This window comes from Embiotoca jacksoni, unplaced genomic scaffold, assembly GCF_022577435.1.
Source record: "Embiotoca jacksoni isolate LCO1_2020_lvr unplaced genomic scaffold, fEmbJac1.0.p SCAF_22, whole genome shotgun sequence".
Classification (NCBI taxonomy): Eukaryota; Metazoa; Chordata; class Actinopteri; family Embiotocidae; genus Embiotoca; species Embiotoca jacksoni.
This window is the reverse complement of record NW_027185363.1, coordinates 1,812,198-1,829,455: the sequence shown is the minus strand read 5'-3', so window position 1 is coordinate 1,829,455 and position 17,258 is coordinate 1,812,198. Positions and strand designations below refer to the sequence as shown.

Here is a 17,258-nt window from a genome sequence, read left to right as displayed (position 1 = left end):
GATAACTCCTCCAATAAATGTTTCTTGGGTTAAATTCTTACTAAAAAATGCATTGATTCATTCATTTTCTTAACCTTGTTTTTTTCTTTTTCTTTTAAAGGTCACATAGGTGCCTGATCCGGTCACAGCAAGCAATGAGCTGAAGGCAGGGAAACACACTACATGAACACTCACATATGGATGCTGTATTGTATCATCTTTCAGCCAGTGGCAGGAGACGCTTTCAGAAAGCTCCTATACCTCTTTGTATTCTGCAGTCTTTCTCATTCCCTGCTGTTTAGTATTCATGTCCCACCTTTGGTCCACAGCCGGATCTCGGGCTGCACCTGTCACATGATGCACAGCGGAGAGAACCGGGCATGGAGTAAAGTGACGTAGGAAGACGGGGAGGGCAGAGAAATGCAGCTAATATGTGTGTCCTCACAGCAGCTAAAAATAGCTGCAGTCACAACACCCCCTGTTTTATAGCCTGCGTCATTCCACTCCCATATGACCTACCTCACCTCAAACCCTCACTCTCATCTCTCCTATACCCGTCATAGTGTTTGTATCTTTTCTCTTTGAAAACAACCTCTTCAGCATGAGAGAGGTTCCTTTACTGTTCTGTGTTCATCCATAGCTGTTTCTGTGATTATTTTCATCTCTATGTTGCTTTCTCTTTGTACTAGCATCTTCAAAGATTAATGCCCCAGAAATATGACATAATTTTTTTTTAATTACTGTCAATTACTATGCACAATAAATTAAGTTTAAAAGCAAAATTTCATGTTAATCTTTGTTGAACTTCACTGGAATACAAAAGGACTCCCACGTTGACACTGACTGGTCTTTTCTCTTTTCAAAGATCTCAATGTCCTGGTGATATTTTAATAAAGATCCTGTCCGTCCTCAGCCTCCTGCTCTCACTTCTGCCACTCCAGCATTTCACTGAGATGGGCGAGACAGGAGAGGCTGCTACTTTACATTCTTCGAGCCTCGCTGAGAACAATTCCACAGGATGTCCTGCTCTTCAGAGCATGCACAGACGCAGCGCTGACGTCAACCATCCAGCAACACACACACACACACACACACACACACACACACACACACACACGCACACACACACACACGCACACACACACACACGCACACACACACACACACACACACACACACACACACACACACACACACACACACACGCACACACACACACACACACACACACACTGCACTCATCCTCTCCTTCACATTCCTCCCACCCCTGCACGGCCTCTCCTGGCATCAATTCCCACATGTTTCAATCCTGTGGTATGTTACACCTTACAGTTCCTGGAATGTTTGAGATAAAACAAGCATATGTGAGGAATTTGTTCCTGAATATTTCAACAAGAATGTAATTGATAGAATGAACACATTAAACTGCTGTTACATAGTGTGAAATACAGAAGCAGAGATGATCTAGGACATGAATGTGCTTCATTTTAACTGCATTACTTTGTATCCGTTATTGGATGAAAATCTGAATTATTATCTTTAGCTCAGCCATGTATATAGCAGAGGATACCACCTGTCCAAAGGATTCATGAAAAGGCTCTGTACAATTCACCATAGATGCATCCAGAGTTCCTGAGCCAGGCCACTGAGCACCCAATGAACCTGGTTATAGGCATTTATGGAGGAACTTTGAAAATAAAAACTCTAAAAATGATCACATGTCACATATTTAGTTCCTAAATAATAATAATAAATAATGAATTGGATGCTTATCATTTCTGAAGACTTGAAAGCTGAAAGAAGAAATTATTCCTCTTAAAAACCTTAGGTTGTATCAACACATTATAAAATGCACAGTTGCTCGATTTATTTTCTCTTTGGCCAGTAGTTCAAGGTGGCCAATGCTAGCAGGATGTCAGAAAGTTTTCCTTCTAAAACCCGCTTAGTTCTTAATTCATGGACAATTAAATTTAACTTCTGATGAGGGCTGAGCTTTGAAAGTAAAGCAAGTGAACAGTTTTTCTTGATGTTGAGTGTCTGTGCTGTGACAGCTGGATGGAAACCGACCAGTTAGCTCTATGATGATATGTTTTATGATGATATAACAACATCATCAGCATACATCTGAAAACCATGCTGCACGATTTGGGAGAAGTGTGCCGAGGACAGAGCCCTGTGGAAGTCCTGTGTTACTGTTGAAGAGAGATAATTCATTATTGTTAGTAAAAACACACAGTTACAAAGACAACACAACACACATGCCATGCAAAGACATTTACTCGACCTGATAAAAAGTATTTGACTCCAAATGTTTTTACAGGTCAATCAATGTGATGCACAAAATTAGGAAGTTAAATCTGATCCATCTGATCAATACATTCAAGATTATATCCTTGGTGTTACACTGTAGCCACTGATAAAAACATAGTTAGTGGAGAAAATCTAAAAAGACTCAAACGTCCCTGAGTGCGACAATATTTTGAACGCCATTCCAATCAGGGAAGTGCTTTCAAAGAGTATTGACATCTATTTTAATATCAAGATAAGTTTTGTATTCAGGGGCAATAACTTCACTCTAAATGTACAACACCCATAATAAATATCCCTATTAAAAGTTTGCATATATTTATAGGCAAACTTTATTTGTGCTTTTCTCAGAAACTGTGCTCACAGTGGCTGCATTATTTTCCTCTAAAGTATATAAACAAGTCCCAAAAGTCTCTGACTTTTTGAGGATTTAGGGCCTCATTTGCAAGCGGAAAATGGACTGGAGATCTTAAAATGTTCCAAAATTAGGCTGGAATATAAGATATATTGCTTGAGAATACATGAAACGACATAATAATTTACACAGAAATGGCAAAGTATCAGTGCAGTATGCTTTATCATGTCAGTTGACTCCAGTGAATAAACACATTCAGGTCATTGTAGTTGCTTTGAACTGATTCCCTCAGTTGAATAAAATCTCTGGTCATGTGCTGCCATTTCTGTCACTCAATCTGTTCCAGCTTTGAACCAATTTTTCAAAAGTTTTTGGAGGAAGTTTTTTTGCGCAGAAACAGAAAACTAGTTCTTCAGATGTCCAACCGTCCACCTGCTTTCTGTTATCATACAGCCGCAGATTTGATCTCCTGCCACTCTGGTGGTGAGGCAATCTCTGTTTGTGCAACACATTTCTACATCACACAGGAAGCCACAATACAGAGGTTAGAAATGAAAACAATGTTTTGGGATTAGACACTGGGTGTCAAAATGGTAGAAAATATGCAAGCAAAACAATTAAATTATTTAATTGGATCAAAATTATAAACAAATTGTTAAAAAGGTGGACTATCTTGGCCATATTTAGTGCATTTAGCAGCAGTTGTTGTGAGTTAAATCACTTAACTCAAATCATTAGCTAGACATGCATCCAAAGTGCAGCAATCAGACAATTAATTCATTTTATATAATAATGTGCTAATAACAGATACACTTCAATAAGGGAAACAATGGTTCAGAGCTTTGACTTTCGTAGACAAACAGGGTTGAGAAATGTTCCTGAGCAGCATAAAAACAAATACGATCCAGATCTGCAGGAGTTTTTCTCAATAGATATTTAGATATATTCTATTAACTAAGAGTCAAATTAAACGATTTATAGATATATTTATTTTCCTAAGGGTCCTCTCTGAGTGTTATCATTGATCACTGAAGGTCTAGACTGTAGCTGGCTTTGAAAACAAAACCTTCATGCAGAACTTCCATCTTACATTTAAACATGAAACAACAGTGCAACGCTGCCACCAGGTGGTGAAACGTCAGATTACAAAAACGTTTCCAGAAGCCGTCTCCGCGCATTTTACTCATAGACTCAAACACAGCAAATTCAAAATATTAAAATATTGATTAGAATGTCTGTATCTATACCAATAACACTCTGATAACTAATCAATCACTACTTCACCAGCTGCCATTCATGAGCGTCTTCTGTGAATGAGGTCGGGTTTTCACTCCTCCATCTCACATCATCACCACCATCACCACCACCATCATCATCATCATCAGTGATGTCACGTGGTGCGTCGGGAGAGGGCGGTGGGTGTGTCTAATCGCGTGTGGTTTCATTCATAAATACAGTCTTTTTTTGAAGCCCAAATTAAAGTATGCAGACGGGGCAGGCTGCCTGTGGACCTCTTCAAACGGAATCTACAGCCGGGTGAGTCTGATCCCCGTCCCCCTCACACCGGGACCACTTCACCTGACCAGTTAACATGGACCTACAGGCGTGCTCACGATGTAATGTGGTACTATTTTATTATGTAAGATTTGAGATAGGTAACATAGCCGACTCTATATCGCAGCATTTGATTTATAGAGAGACGTTTGAGACTCAGGGACCTCGGCGGAGCCCCCGTGTCCGGCGCATGAAGGCTCCAGTGTGACTAATCGCGATTTATTCCCCCCGCAGGCTGAGAGAAGACGACGCAGAGATATGGGACAGCCCTGATCCGCGGGTTTTCGGAGGAGAGGGGAAGATGCTGCTGTTGCTGATGCTGAGGATGCTGCTGCTGCTGAGCGCCGCCGGCTGCAGCGCATCACTGTAGTCAGTCTGCACAGAGCTGAGGGAAGCTCCTTCAACACCGCCTGTATAGACCGTAAGGTACAGCACATCTGGAGCACATCATCATCCAGTCACATGTAAGCTTGATTGCACTGATGTCCCTCCCGTTCTCCTCCCTTCTTCTATATATTGAGCTGCTGATGTCATTTATAAAGGTAACAGCATCATTACAGTGGCAGGGACTGTGTTGATGCCTGTCTGTCTGATGTCTGTGATATGATGTGAGAATGTGACATGTCATTAGATCCTGGAAACTAACACGGGCACACACATTTTGGATTATATTTTTCCACCAGTCAGGACCAGTGTTTTGGTCCTGTGTTTTGAGTTTTACCTGTACTTTCAGTATTTACTGACAAAATGATGACAAGGCTGAGAAGTCAGGCTGATTAACTGATCATTGGCCTTATTAATAATCACTGCCTACTATTGCATGACACAAATACTACTACTTCTACTATTACTAGCACTACTACCAATAGCCTACAAATAATGACAATAAAAATAATAATAATAACATACAATATTAACATTTATATTCTAGATGTCTTGCTCATTTTCTAATCACATTTCATCCTAGCTCTGATACATTTGCTGTGTTTGGAAACTTTGGAATCTTAACAAGCCTAAAATAAATTCAAAAGTGGGTTTGAACACTGTTTGGCACAGCATGAGTTTGATGACTGACTGACCATATCAACATATTATAGTATATCTTCCATGTCAGATATGCATCATGCAAATCCCTGCGAGGTTTGGTTTGGAGGACTGGCAGTAATAATTACATGTTCATGAATGTAACATGGATGGAGCAAGTAAATTAGTTTGAGTACCATATTGTGTTGAAGTGGAGATTCACTGTCTGCCCAAATAGAAAAAATACAAGCAGCTCAATAAATTGATTAATGGACATTTATACGTGGAATTCACAGGTAACATGATTCTTGACCGGTTAATTAATTTGTGAAATTAGTTTAAAAGAGGTCTTTGGCCTTTGAGGTCTTTCGGTTTCTGTCCCAGTTGTGACTTTGTGCGGCGGTAATAATCCAGAAAAGGAAGATGTCAGACTGCCCTTAGATGTAAAAGACCACCTCATTTAATTTGCAATGTACTTTAGATTTAAACTCTTTGGGCTGTTTGTTATTCAATCAGACATCCAGACAGATGTTTTCACCACATCTGTCCCGATGACAGAAAAGACTCAAGATAGGCTGAAATATTATAAAAGTGCAGTTAAAATATGTAATCTCAAAAAAGTTTAATTAATAAAATGCTCAGTTTGGGGATGCAGGATCTAAGAGCGTGTGTGTGTGTGTGTGTGTGTGTGTGTGTGTGTGTGTGTGTGTGTGTATTTCTTTGCGTCTATGTGGCCTCCTCTTGCTCCTCTGAGCTTTGTTCACATCATAGTTACCTTGAGCTGTTAGTATGTACGAGATATTACATAAAACATGACTCTCACATGGTGAGAGAATATGCAGCAGTGTTACCGGCATGTGTGAGGAATGCAGTCATGGACTGATGTTACACAAGCTGCACTCTGTCTAAATACTCAGTACTGTCAGCTCTTCTGCCTTTCTCTCACACATTGCTGCAGAAACGGGTGTTTTACAAGAGAGCAGATGTTTCAGAGGTGGAGCTGAGGATTAACTGTGTCAATAGCTCTTTTGACACAGTGGAGTTTCATGCAAAGCATTCGATCCAGAAAACAATTAGGTTTGCATTTTTGGTATGTTAAAGGCGCATTACACCAATTTTACACCAGTAGCTCACAGCTGACTCGTCATTACTGTTCAGGCAGTTGTGTAATGCTTTCTGTGCCTACGGGGGGGAGTTTATTTAAATCGGACTAATTAATCCAGTGATGTATTATCAGCGTTATCTTTGGTTGGACTTGAAAAGGTCAGAAATGTAACAGAAAACCTGCAGTACAAACTGGGTTGAGATTAGAAAGATATGGAGGATTACCAGGCATTTGTTAAGCTACATGTTCACGACTAGAAGTCAGGATATCAGTTTCTGCAGCATTGAACATTGAAGTCAGAATTTTAGACATATTGTGTACATTTTCATATTTTTCATGTTATAATAATAATAATCAAAGTGTCTAATCATATTTTCAGTTTCTTCCTTATCTCACTTTGTGGATTCTTTTCATACATTAAAGGCCCGCCATGAGTAATTGATTTGTAATTATATAAAAAAAAAACATTACCTGACAGACATAAAACTGGTTACACAATTTCACAGACAGACACACATCACATACACATTAGTGGTAGGAATCACTGAAGGTCCCACAATACATATATATATACAAAATATTCACATTACTTAAGTCAAGGTAAAATGCAAAATATTACAATACTGTGTGGATTTGAAGTTTCCCCCCACCCATAATACAGACAGCAGTTAAGGTGGACAGATAGTTAATGTGTGTGTTAATGGCTGTGAGCACATGTGAAAGCTTTGACATAATGTCATAAAACAGTCCAATAAAGCAGGACTGTAAGGTCCTTCTACACTCTGCCAATTATCCATCCCAAAATTCTTTGCAGGTGATGGGGAACAATTATCACCACAATAATTTGAGAAAACACCTCCACTTTCCAGTTTCATTTCCAAGTTTTCTTTTGTTTGACATGACAAAGTCTGACCACTAACAATCTACCTCTGGTAAAGGTGACACTGTGATGACACACTTTCACACATCATCACGTGAATTAGACAGCAGATAAACAGCAGTAGTTTTAAACAGTGTATTGGTTGGTGACTATTTTCAGCTGTGGATTAACAAACATTTGGTGATTTGATGAGTATTTACAGTAAATACAGGGTTGTGTATGTGGGATTCAACAGAAACTACAGTGCCCATGTTTAGTCTAATGCAGGAACATATCACCCAGTACAAAAGTGTGGCTCAGTGATATGTTTTTAACACTAATTTGGAGGACTTGGTCTTTATTAGAATAGCTGACCATGAGAACATGACTGAAGATCATTTTCATTAAATTTCCTGCACTTAGATTTTTCTGCATACTATGATAGAAATTTTATTTGTATTATTTGTCTGGAAAGAAGCGGCAGCTCCGTCTGACGTTCTTCACTCTTCTTCATCTTCTGCAGGGTTCACTCACACTGACCTGGACCATGAGCAATGATCTGCCTGTTCTGACAAGCCTGACTGAGAACTCCACTGTGAGTACTGCTGCACCAACCGTCTCTGTCAACACCATCCACACATACTGTCCACACCTTCACATGAGCTACTGTCTGTAGTCTGGCTGCTTGAAAAATCTCTACTCTATGGCTCAAACTGGACTTCATCCAAAGTGGGAATAGGCAAAAAAAAACAAAAAAAAACGAGGGAGGTGTGTTGGGTTAACACCACAGTGTTCCAGTAATAGGTATTATATCCCAGTTGGGGCAGTGGTGGAGGACATACTGATCTGTAGCCAAAGAGGATTTGACTCCGAAACAGGACTGAGTGTGCTGCTAGATTTGTGTGCCATGTTGTCTCTGGAGGACGGTGGGAGGGGGGGGGGGGATATCTGAGCTGGTGGCGATTATCGGACAGTTAAAGCTGTCTGTGTGGAAGGAGAATTGACTGTTGTTTGCCTCCACTGACTATGTTAGAAACATGACCAGAAGAGTGGCGAGAGGCTCCGCTGCTGTAGCGGATTGATTGCGTTGTTCTTCCTGTTCGGCTCAGCTTGTAAAAACAGCAGATTTCATTAAGTTACAGACGCCCTGACAAATGGTATGTGTGTGTGTGCAGCATGTAAACACACACACATGTAACGAGTGTATTAAGGTGTGTAATGCCGTGCTGTGATTAAGCTGCTAGTCTTACACAGACACACAATGTCAAACATAATTTTTATCCAAAGGCTTCAACAACTTCTTTCATTGAACATAAAAATATATTGTTTATGTGTGACAGGAAAGTTAGTTTAACATGTTCTGGCCTGAAGCAGGTTTCAGGTTGATTGAAAAGGGGGGGGGGGGGGTGTTTGCATCTGCTTGAACACACTAATTGTCCGCCTTTTCTGGTTTTATAAGCAGAGAGTGGCAGCTTCCTCTGTTCAGCAACACTCTCCCCTTCATGTAGTGACTTGCTGCTGTTAGATTGAGCTTGTGATTGAAGCTGACACAGACTGATTGATGCTTATATATCGGCGGCCTTACAGAGGAACCTTTACCAATTACAGTGAAAGCAGAGTCACTGTAAAATCAGCTGTTTTTGCTCTTTCTCACTCACACCCTGCTATATAATACACCTACAAGAGTCCATCGATTATTGCAGCTTTAATTCTCTGGTTGCTGCTTCTCTTTGTGTAATGGCAGGTTATATTTGGGGTTTGCACTGCTGGTCAGATAAAAAAAACTTAAAATGGTCTTTGGGTCTTTGCTATAATGATCTGGCTGCTGATACCATCAGGGTCATCAATATCCAAAAGTCGGAGGATGCTGTGAGAGGAGATTGTCCACTTCACAGTTTCCTTAAATGCCATGCTCCATGACAACCTTTCACATTTTCATATATTACATAACAATAGATGTCGCAATAGTTGAATATTCCTCTTATGATGGTGAAAATGACTTTCTCTTTCTTTTGAAACTGACATCGGAAGAGGAGCCAGGAAAGTCTTGTGTGGGGATTGCTCATGTGCGTCGGCATCTTCCTCCTCCTCCCCCTCCGATTTCCATTTTTAGCCTGCGGAGGCCTCATTTCCCCCTCATTGAGAGGAGCTGGGAAATTGAATTAAGGGTCTCGCTGACGTTTCGATTAGCATCCCCAGGCTCACTCAGCCAGGACTGGGAGTATTAATCAGAAGAGAGCAGTTGTCTCTGGGAGTGTGTTAGCGAGCGGGCAGGATGTATATGAGTGTGCATCGGGATAAGAATCACTACGAGGAGGGAGGGACTTAAGAGAGTCTTTCAGTGTTAATTCCACTTATTAAATATTTCGGCGCTTAGCTGACAGCCTAACGCTACAAAGAGATTCTTCATCACTGCGTAGCTCAAAGAGACAAGAATTACTGTCCCAGCAGGACAAACTGCAGCCACTGTGTTCACAGCAACAAAACATGACAGTTGAGATATATTATGTGCGCTTCTGCCATATCGTTCCAATAAATGAACGAGTTGTGAGCTCCAGCAATGCAATTTGAACACAAGCTATTGAAATTAAATTAATGTTGTGCAATACAAACAACAGAGTTCAGAGAGCGATATGGGTTTGAAGGCTGATTATAACTATTTAAAAATTTAAGATCTGATTTTTAAATTGTTAACAATTGTTTTTTATTTTTTTTTATTCTATATGGATCTGCTTTATGTCATGTTGATCAGTGTTTGAGTGTGGATGTTGTGGTTTTATGGCTTGTTGAGGTGGGAAAAATGGATATTTACTCCAAAGAGCAGTTTTGGTTTGTTATGTGGTTGGTTGACACCACTCATGTCATTGTCCCTTTTTTTTAAAACAAATACCTGGAGGAAAAGAGAGCAGTTGGAAGAATAAGAAATAAACTGAGGAATTGTCCCATCCAGTTAACAGGATGACAATCAGTAATTTGGTAAAACATCTTTCCTGATGGAAACAAAAAAAACACTGTGAACTAAGAGTTCAGTAAAATGACCTTGAGATCACATTTAAACATAATTTAAATGGACATCACTGACTTTATGGCACAAAATATTTCCTTTTATGTTTTCAGACTGAGATTGACAAATAAACAGATCATAAAAATAAAACACTTTTAAGAGAGATTATTAGCACCGAAAAATCTTTATATATGTACTTATTTATTATTTACAGATCAATCGTTGGTTGGTTTTCCTCTTTCAAATCAAATCAGTGTTAGCCTTGAAACTATTTGATCCCCATGTGTATTAATTGGGCTATATAAAATCAAATTTAAATTGGACAAAAATGTTTTTATCAATATTTGCAGCTCATTAAAGCGTGATATTCAACTCACCTAGTTATAAGTAGGAAAAACTGTGGTGTAAATGTTTAAAGTTTGGATTATTATTATATAGAAGGAGCATTTCAGTGTTTTAGCTGGAAGTCATTTTCACTGATACCAATTTCCTTCTGAAATGTAGTGAAGTATGAAGCATAAATGCAAATAACCAAGGAAGTACAAGTACTTGAAATTGTACTCAAGCACAGTACTTGAGTGAATGTACTACTATCTGGGCTCTAAACCTCTTGTTACACACCAGGATGTGCCTGTGTCGGCCGGCCAGGTGGAGAACTATGTGCTGCTGTTGGTGTTGCTGAGTGTTTTTGCCGGGGGGACACTGGTCCTGCTCTCCCTGCTGCTTCTCTTCTGTCACCGCTGCTGCATGGGGGGACGACGCTACTCCAGGTGGGTGCTACCTGCTGGGTGACACACTTTGGGCGGGTAGGGTGGGTTTGCCTGAAATACACAGGGAGCACAGGGGCGAATGGGATTACACCAACTCTGGATTGAAGCTGTGTTTGTTATGAAATGGAAAGGTGCGATGAGACGAGACATTTTTGCTTCTGTGAAAGAACATGAAGAGTAAAACTAATTTCCCTCATTCAGAGCGAGTGATGACCCTGAGAAGACAAACACCACATATGCTGAGGATTCTCTGCCCACACAAGGTCAGAGCTGTGCAGTTTTCTAAATTCCCATATATACAAATACATTCTGGTCCACTGTCGTCACCAACTCCATTATTTCTCACCCTTGGTGTGTCTTTGTCGTCTTTGTCACTCAGAACTTACCATTCGTCTGGATGAATCAGATGCTCTTTCAGCATCTAGCTGTCACGATGGAGAGTCAGAACGATTTGTCTCCACTGGGTCGACTGGCCGCAGAGTGTCCTTCAATGAATCTGCACTTTATGAACAGGAGAAGACGACTCAGGACAAAGGACGGAGGTACAGTGCTACTGAGAGAAGGTGAATACTTATATACTATATACTTATATTTTAGATAAAGGTGTTTGATGGAATTAGATGATTCCTTGTCCTTCTCAGGTACACGCTGACTGAAGGAGACTTCCACCATCTGAAAAAGGCCCGGCTGACTCATCTTCACCTGCCTCCAGCCCCGTGTGACCTCAAGATACTCACCATCATGGAGTGTGACTCAACGGAGGGCAGCAACATCAATATCAGTGAGACTGCAGCTCCCAAACTCCCCCTCAGCATTTACCAGGTGACCTGACAGCATGAAACTCATGTTACAAATCACTGTAGCAGACTGAGTAACCTGCATTCATTTCTCTCTCAAGCCCACTGAGAGGAGTGTCCCCGACTGGATGGGACAGAGCCTCAGCGGGGGTCTGCCGGGAGACCCCCACCACTCCATCATCCTTGACCAGGCACCCAGGCAGTCTTCTTCAGCCATGAAATCACAGCACACACGGTCCCAGACAGTGAGTCTGACCTTGTTTCCACTTTGTGTGTCAGAAATAACAATAATGGATGGCAATGTCAGTCAGTCAGTTGAGATATCTACAGAAAGGAGTCCCATTTGTAATTTTTTTACCCAAATGGTTCAAAGATGATGAATCCTGAGCATCTGAGTGTTCAGCTCAAAATAGCATGACCACAGACTTTAGTATCGTTTCATCACTTCCTCAACATGGGATGAGAGGTGTTTTTATCGAGGGTTATTTTTTTGTTCTCAGACATAATTTATATCATAACACTAATAAAAATACAATTTATACTTATAGTTTATAATCATAGTGGACATTTTTTAACATGATTTGGTTTCTGCTTAAAAACATTTTCTTTACATTAAATGAATATATTTTCTCAAAACCAACTAATAATAGTTTTTTTTCTGTGAAATTGGAGCCTTATTAAGCCTGCATACACACCATTTAGCCAGAAATGCATTTGCACTGATAGATCTACTCGTATCAAACAAAGCTGTGAAAAGCAACTGCAACAGGCTCAAACCTACTGATGCAGTGTGACATCAGTTATCACTGCAACTGAGTGACAAAATGACAAACTGCTGTGTCCCGAGGGCTTTGCCTCTGCCCGTCACGATTCATCTCATACTTGTCTGCCTCAACTCATCCTTAATGTGTCATCACCTTCCTCCATCCTCCTCCTCCCTTCATCTCTTCTGTCAGATGGAGGCTATCGGGGACAGGGGAGAGACTGAGAGCGAAAGGGGGCAGCGAGGGGAGTCGACTCAAGCTCCAGGCCAGACTTCCGTTCTACATTTCTTCTCTAAACTGCGGCGCCACGCCAGTCTGGAGGGGGCCGGGCCTTACTTCAGGAGGTGGAAGTTCGACACTAGCCACCGCGCTGCCAGTCTGGATGCCAAAGGTTTGTATACATCTTATAAAGGAATGAGTAAGACTTGATTTGCAAAGGCCGTTAAATAAAAAAATGCAAGTGAAACATCTCAATAGCGACCTTTTCATTTGAATTTCTACCAGGATCCCCCAAGAGAAGACCCTTTCAGAGACAAAGAGCAGCAAGTGAAACCACCGATCACACCGAAGATGACTCTTCTCCTCTCCGAGATGAGGCCATTGAATCATTTCCACATACTCCCATCCAGACCAGTGGCCTCCAGTCCCTCTCTGCAGAGTCTCTGTTTCATCCCACAACGGCACCCACATCTTCAGTCTTCCTTAGCAGGTACATCTTTGCCCATAGCACCATCACTTATGCAATGTCATTTCTAAAATCTTTGACTAAGTGACTGCTCTCCATCTGTGCAGGCTAAAACTGGATGCCATGGTGGAGGTAGGTGGCAGCAGCAGTGCCATGAGAGAAGAGGTCTGTTTGCCATCAGATGGTTGTGTCGCCCAGAGGCAGGAGGAGGCCACAGTCAACGGAACAGGAGAAGGAAAAGAGACAATGTTCAGAGCAGCTATAAGAACAGAAGCAGCAGGAGGGGAGCTAGAATCAGCAGATGATGATGACTTGTTTGGGGCACAAGAGGCTGCCAGTCAGGAAAGGTTTGAAGGCACGTTAAGGACAACTAATGAGACAAAAACAGCAGATGTGGGGAAAAACAGCGAGGCAGAGGTAGATGATGGAGATGAGTTGGTGCTGGGAGCCGAAGCCAGACGAAGGACTGACTCAGGCTCGTCGCTTTCCTTCATGATTCGCCAAGAGAGCTTGGAGAACCCTCCTTCCCTGTACAGAGATATTTGGAGCTTGCGAGCCTCTCTGGAGCAATACGCCTCCTCAGACCAGAGCAGCACAGATCGGGAGTCGATCCGCAGTGATGCCGACAGCGTCTCATCCCTCGGCGGTGCAGGCGCTCGTTCTGGCCTGGACAGCTGCTTGTCCCAAGAGCTGGATGACGAGCCCGAAGGAGAAGGAGAGGGAGAGGCGTTGGATGGAGGGACCAGAGGGGCAGGTTTAGACAGTGACATGGGAAGTGGAGCTGGGGGAGAGGGTGAGGGAGGAAACAGGAAGCTCCTTCAAATGGACAGTGGCTACGCCTCCATCGAAGCACCATCCAGGGCCCCGGAGGAGATGCGGCTGTTTGGGACTCCTGGGGCCCCTCGAGGGAGGACGGCCTCTGAGAGAAGGCTATTTTTCACCAGCTCTGGAAGAAAAGGTTCAGTGTGCGAAAGCATCGAGGCCAGGTTGTTTCAGGAGGAGCTGGAGGACGAGATGGCAGATAGCACAGCGACAAATGAGAAACAAAAGGGGAAACCTCACCCTGGCAGCCAGTCTCTTACCCTTCAAGAACCATATCATCCTCTGAAGACCCTCCATCCTCAGAAACCTCCAGAGTCACAACCACAGCTGATGTCTCCCCTGATTAAAGTAATCCCACAGCCCTCCAGTCCCCACCGGCCTCGACTCCGCCGCCGTGACTACAGCATCGACGAAAAGACAGATGCTCTTTTCAATGAGTTCCTTCGTCATGATCCACGGTTTGACCAGCAGGACTCTCCCTTACGCTCCAGGCACCGATCCAGGGTTCACCTCCGGAAACAGTGGCAAAGACATAAGCAATACAGCGACCCAGGATCAAGCTCTGGGGGAAGGTACTCCCCGTCTTTGGAGAGGCAGAGGTTTACTCCACTCAGGAGGGGTGACAGCGCCGGTTACCCTCTGGACACCAGATATCACAGCACCCTGTCCCGCATCGCGAGTGCTGCCGATGAAGAAGCCAGTGAGGTTGCAGCTTATGAGGAGGCAGCCAAAGAGAGATCAGAGAGCGGAGATCCATCAAGTGAAGGAGCTGCGGGGGATGCCACAGAAAGTGCGGCCAACAAACCAACCGAAGGAACAGACACAACAAAAAGCAGCTCTAGTTGCGGCGAGTCGATTGGCGAGACTGACGGCTGCCAAGTCTCTTCAGACAAGGACACAGAAAGCACAAGCAGCCAGTCTACGAGCACTGTGACTGCAAAAACGAGCCACATGGATCCAAGGGTCGTCAACAGGAACAACAACAGCAGTCAAGCGATCCTGTCTGAGGTTTCCCTGCAGGCAGAGAGCAGTTTGACAGACAAGCTGATGGTGTCAGTGGAGGAGAGGATTTACAGCGGCCTGCGGAGTGCGGAGAAGCTCGGCCAGGGAGGATCAGAGCGGGTGCTGACCGTGTCCCACATCGCATCACCTGGATTCAGTCCCATATAATCCGCTAATAATGCCATCATCTTTATTTCAGATCTATCGTCTATAGACTACACAAGTGGTAAAAAGAAGTCCATAACAATTCAAACATCATTATGACACTTGCATCAGATGTCTCCAAAAGGACAGAACTACCTGGCCAGTCTGTTCCAGCATTGTCCATTCAGACCTAAACTGCCACTGTGATGCCACGTGACATGTGATGCCCCTTTTTGTTGGTCATCATCCTCAAGATCATACGCACTCATCACACAGCTTTGAAAAAAAAGAGACCCATGATTAGAAATCTTCAATATTTTCAGACTTAACTGTGAATTTTTAGCATGCTACTGTAGGTCCAAACGATGTGTATGTGAATACTGTACAGTTTTAACTTGACAACAAAAAGCACTTTGATGAGAAGAAAGAATAATGACGGCGTTTGTCACCCATTTCTCTCATTTTAAAACCATATCTTCCTTAAGTGTCCTTCTTGTCTCGATCATCATGAGGGTAAATGTGTGTGAGAGATGTTAAGTCTGTATCAGGCGAGAGGAGGAACAATGCTGTGTTTAAGAAAAAAAAAGATCTTCAGTGCTTGCTCTCATTCATGAACAGCATATCAGCAGATCTGGAGATAACACACTATATCGTAAATGTAAAAGCAGACAAGCTACCCGGATGTCAATCAACACAGCAGTGGAAATATGTGCATTTTTCTACTCATATTTCTTTTTTCTTTTTTTTTTCCATTTTTGTCAGTCATGTTACGCTTCGTCATTAAGCAGGTTGCATCCACGAACTTCCGTGGGCTCGAGTGGAGTGTGGCTGGGACTCTGCTGAGGGGAGGCTGACAGATGATACTTTAAGTGACTGACACAGGAGCCTCTCGGGCTTTTAGACAGATGGTCCGGTGACAGAGAGTTGATGCTGTGAAATGTGGAGGCTGAAACTGAATAGCAGTGGCATTATGTGTTTCCCAAATCCCAGGAGGACGAGATATATACACTGTGTATTACAAAATGGAAGTATGGTGATGTTCCATATTTTCAGTGCGAACAAACCCCGTGAAAAGACCAAAACCAACAACATTCCTTCATTATAATGCACTTGGCCACTTACTGTACATTTACTTTTAGTAAGTCCTGCAGACATCACCCTGCTGCCATAAATACTGCACCAGTTTTAATATATTAATCTCCAGATGAAAATAATCCCCCCCAAAATACACTATCTACCCCTGTTTGAATGACATCAACTAGGGGCCAGTTTCAGGAAATTATTTGGAAAATATGAATGCATTTTTTATTTTTGTCTTTTCACAGGATTTGCTGACACAGAAAAATATTGAATATATTCAGTAGTCTTCACATGTCATATTACATGTTGAAACGTGGAGAAAAGCTGCATCCAAGATTATTTTCTCAATCATTCAATTATCTTTTTAATCTCAAATGTCACATAATGGTTCAAAAATGTCTATCAGAGCTAACAAAAGTGAGAGGTTTTTTTTTTTTTATGGAAAATGTTTTTCCAAATGTCCAATAATGTCGTTAAGAGCTTTCAACTGCATTTTAGAAAATTTCTAAATCCAAACAAACCATCCACTGAAGACACAGATGATGAGACTGAATGCATCACAAAACTATTTGAAGTAGCCAAAGTTTATGGAGTCTTTCAGAATATTTGTGTAAAAATCTGCATACAAATTTATTAAACGTGAGAAACCATGAGTAATATTGTTTTGCTTTCATTTAAAGGTCAGTTTAAAGATCAGCAGCTTCACGAATTTAGCCTCAAAACTAAAAACATTCTATGATACGTTATCAAGATGTAGCCTATATCGCATACAGCTACTTCAGCTGTTCATACATTATTTTTGCACTTCTCATGCTTTACATCATGGTAAGGAAGCTGAGACCTGGCACACTTTATAGTCTCTGCGCTCAGTGTATCAATCCAGTGTCAGTTCATCTTTTTCTACCACGTGACACCGGGAGGTCCTCCGCAGTAATCAATTCTTCTTTGATTTTTACCAGTTTCCAAGGTCAAGAAAAGACATTTTCCTTCTCAATTTTCAAACATCTT

The 17,258-nt window shown here is 42.0% G+C and overlaps 1 protein-coding gene across 1 annotated transcript; it reads left to right on the top strand.

The window, feature by feature from the left end:
- Positions 1–4,479: 4,479 nt before the first annotated feature.
- Positions 4,480–16,903, top strand: LOC138202846 (voltage-dependent calcium channel beta subunit-associated regulatory protein). The gene is made up of 12 exons (XM_069157151.1): positions 4,480–4,621; positions 4,717–4,737; positions 6,177–6,308; positions 7,706–7,777; positions 10,811–10,956; positions 11,158–11,219; positions 11,336–11,519; positions 11,598–11,778; positions 11,855–11,998; positions 12,710–12,908; positions 13,022–13,226; positions 13,310–16,903. The coding sequence occupies exons 2-12, from the start codon at positions 4,723–4,725 to the stop codon at positions 15,192–15,194; spliced, it is 3,225 nt and encodes a 1,074-aa protein (XP_069013252.1). The 5' UTR covers positions 4,480–4,621; positions 4,717–4,722; the 3' UTR covers positions 15,195–16,903.
- Positions 16,904–17,258: the final 355 nt, after the last annotated feature.

Bases quoted from the DNA above. Each gene is read 5' to 3' on its own strand.
- LOC138202846 (XM_069157151.1), top strand. The intron at 11,220-11,335 runs GTCAGAGCTGTG...TTTGTCACTCAG, and splicing joins GGATTCTCTGCCCACACAAG to AACTTACCATTCGTCTGGAT. The intron at 11,779-11,854 runs GTGACCTGACAG...TTCTCTCTCAAG, and splicing joins TCCCCCTCAGCATTTACCAG to CCCACTGAGAGGAGTGTCCC.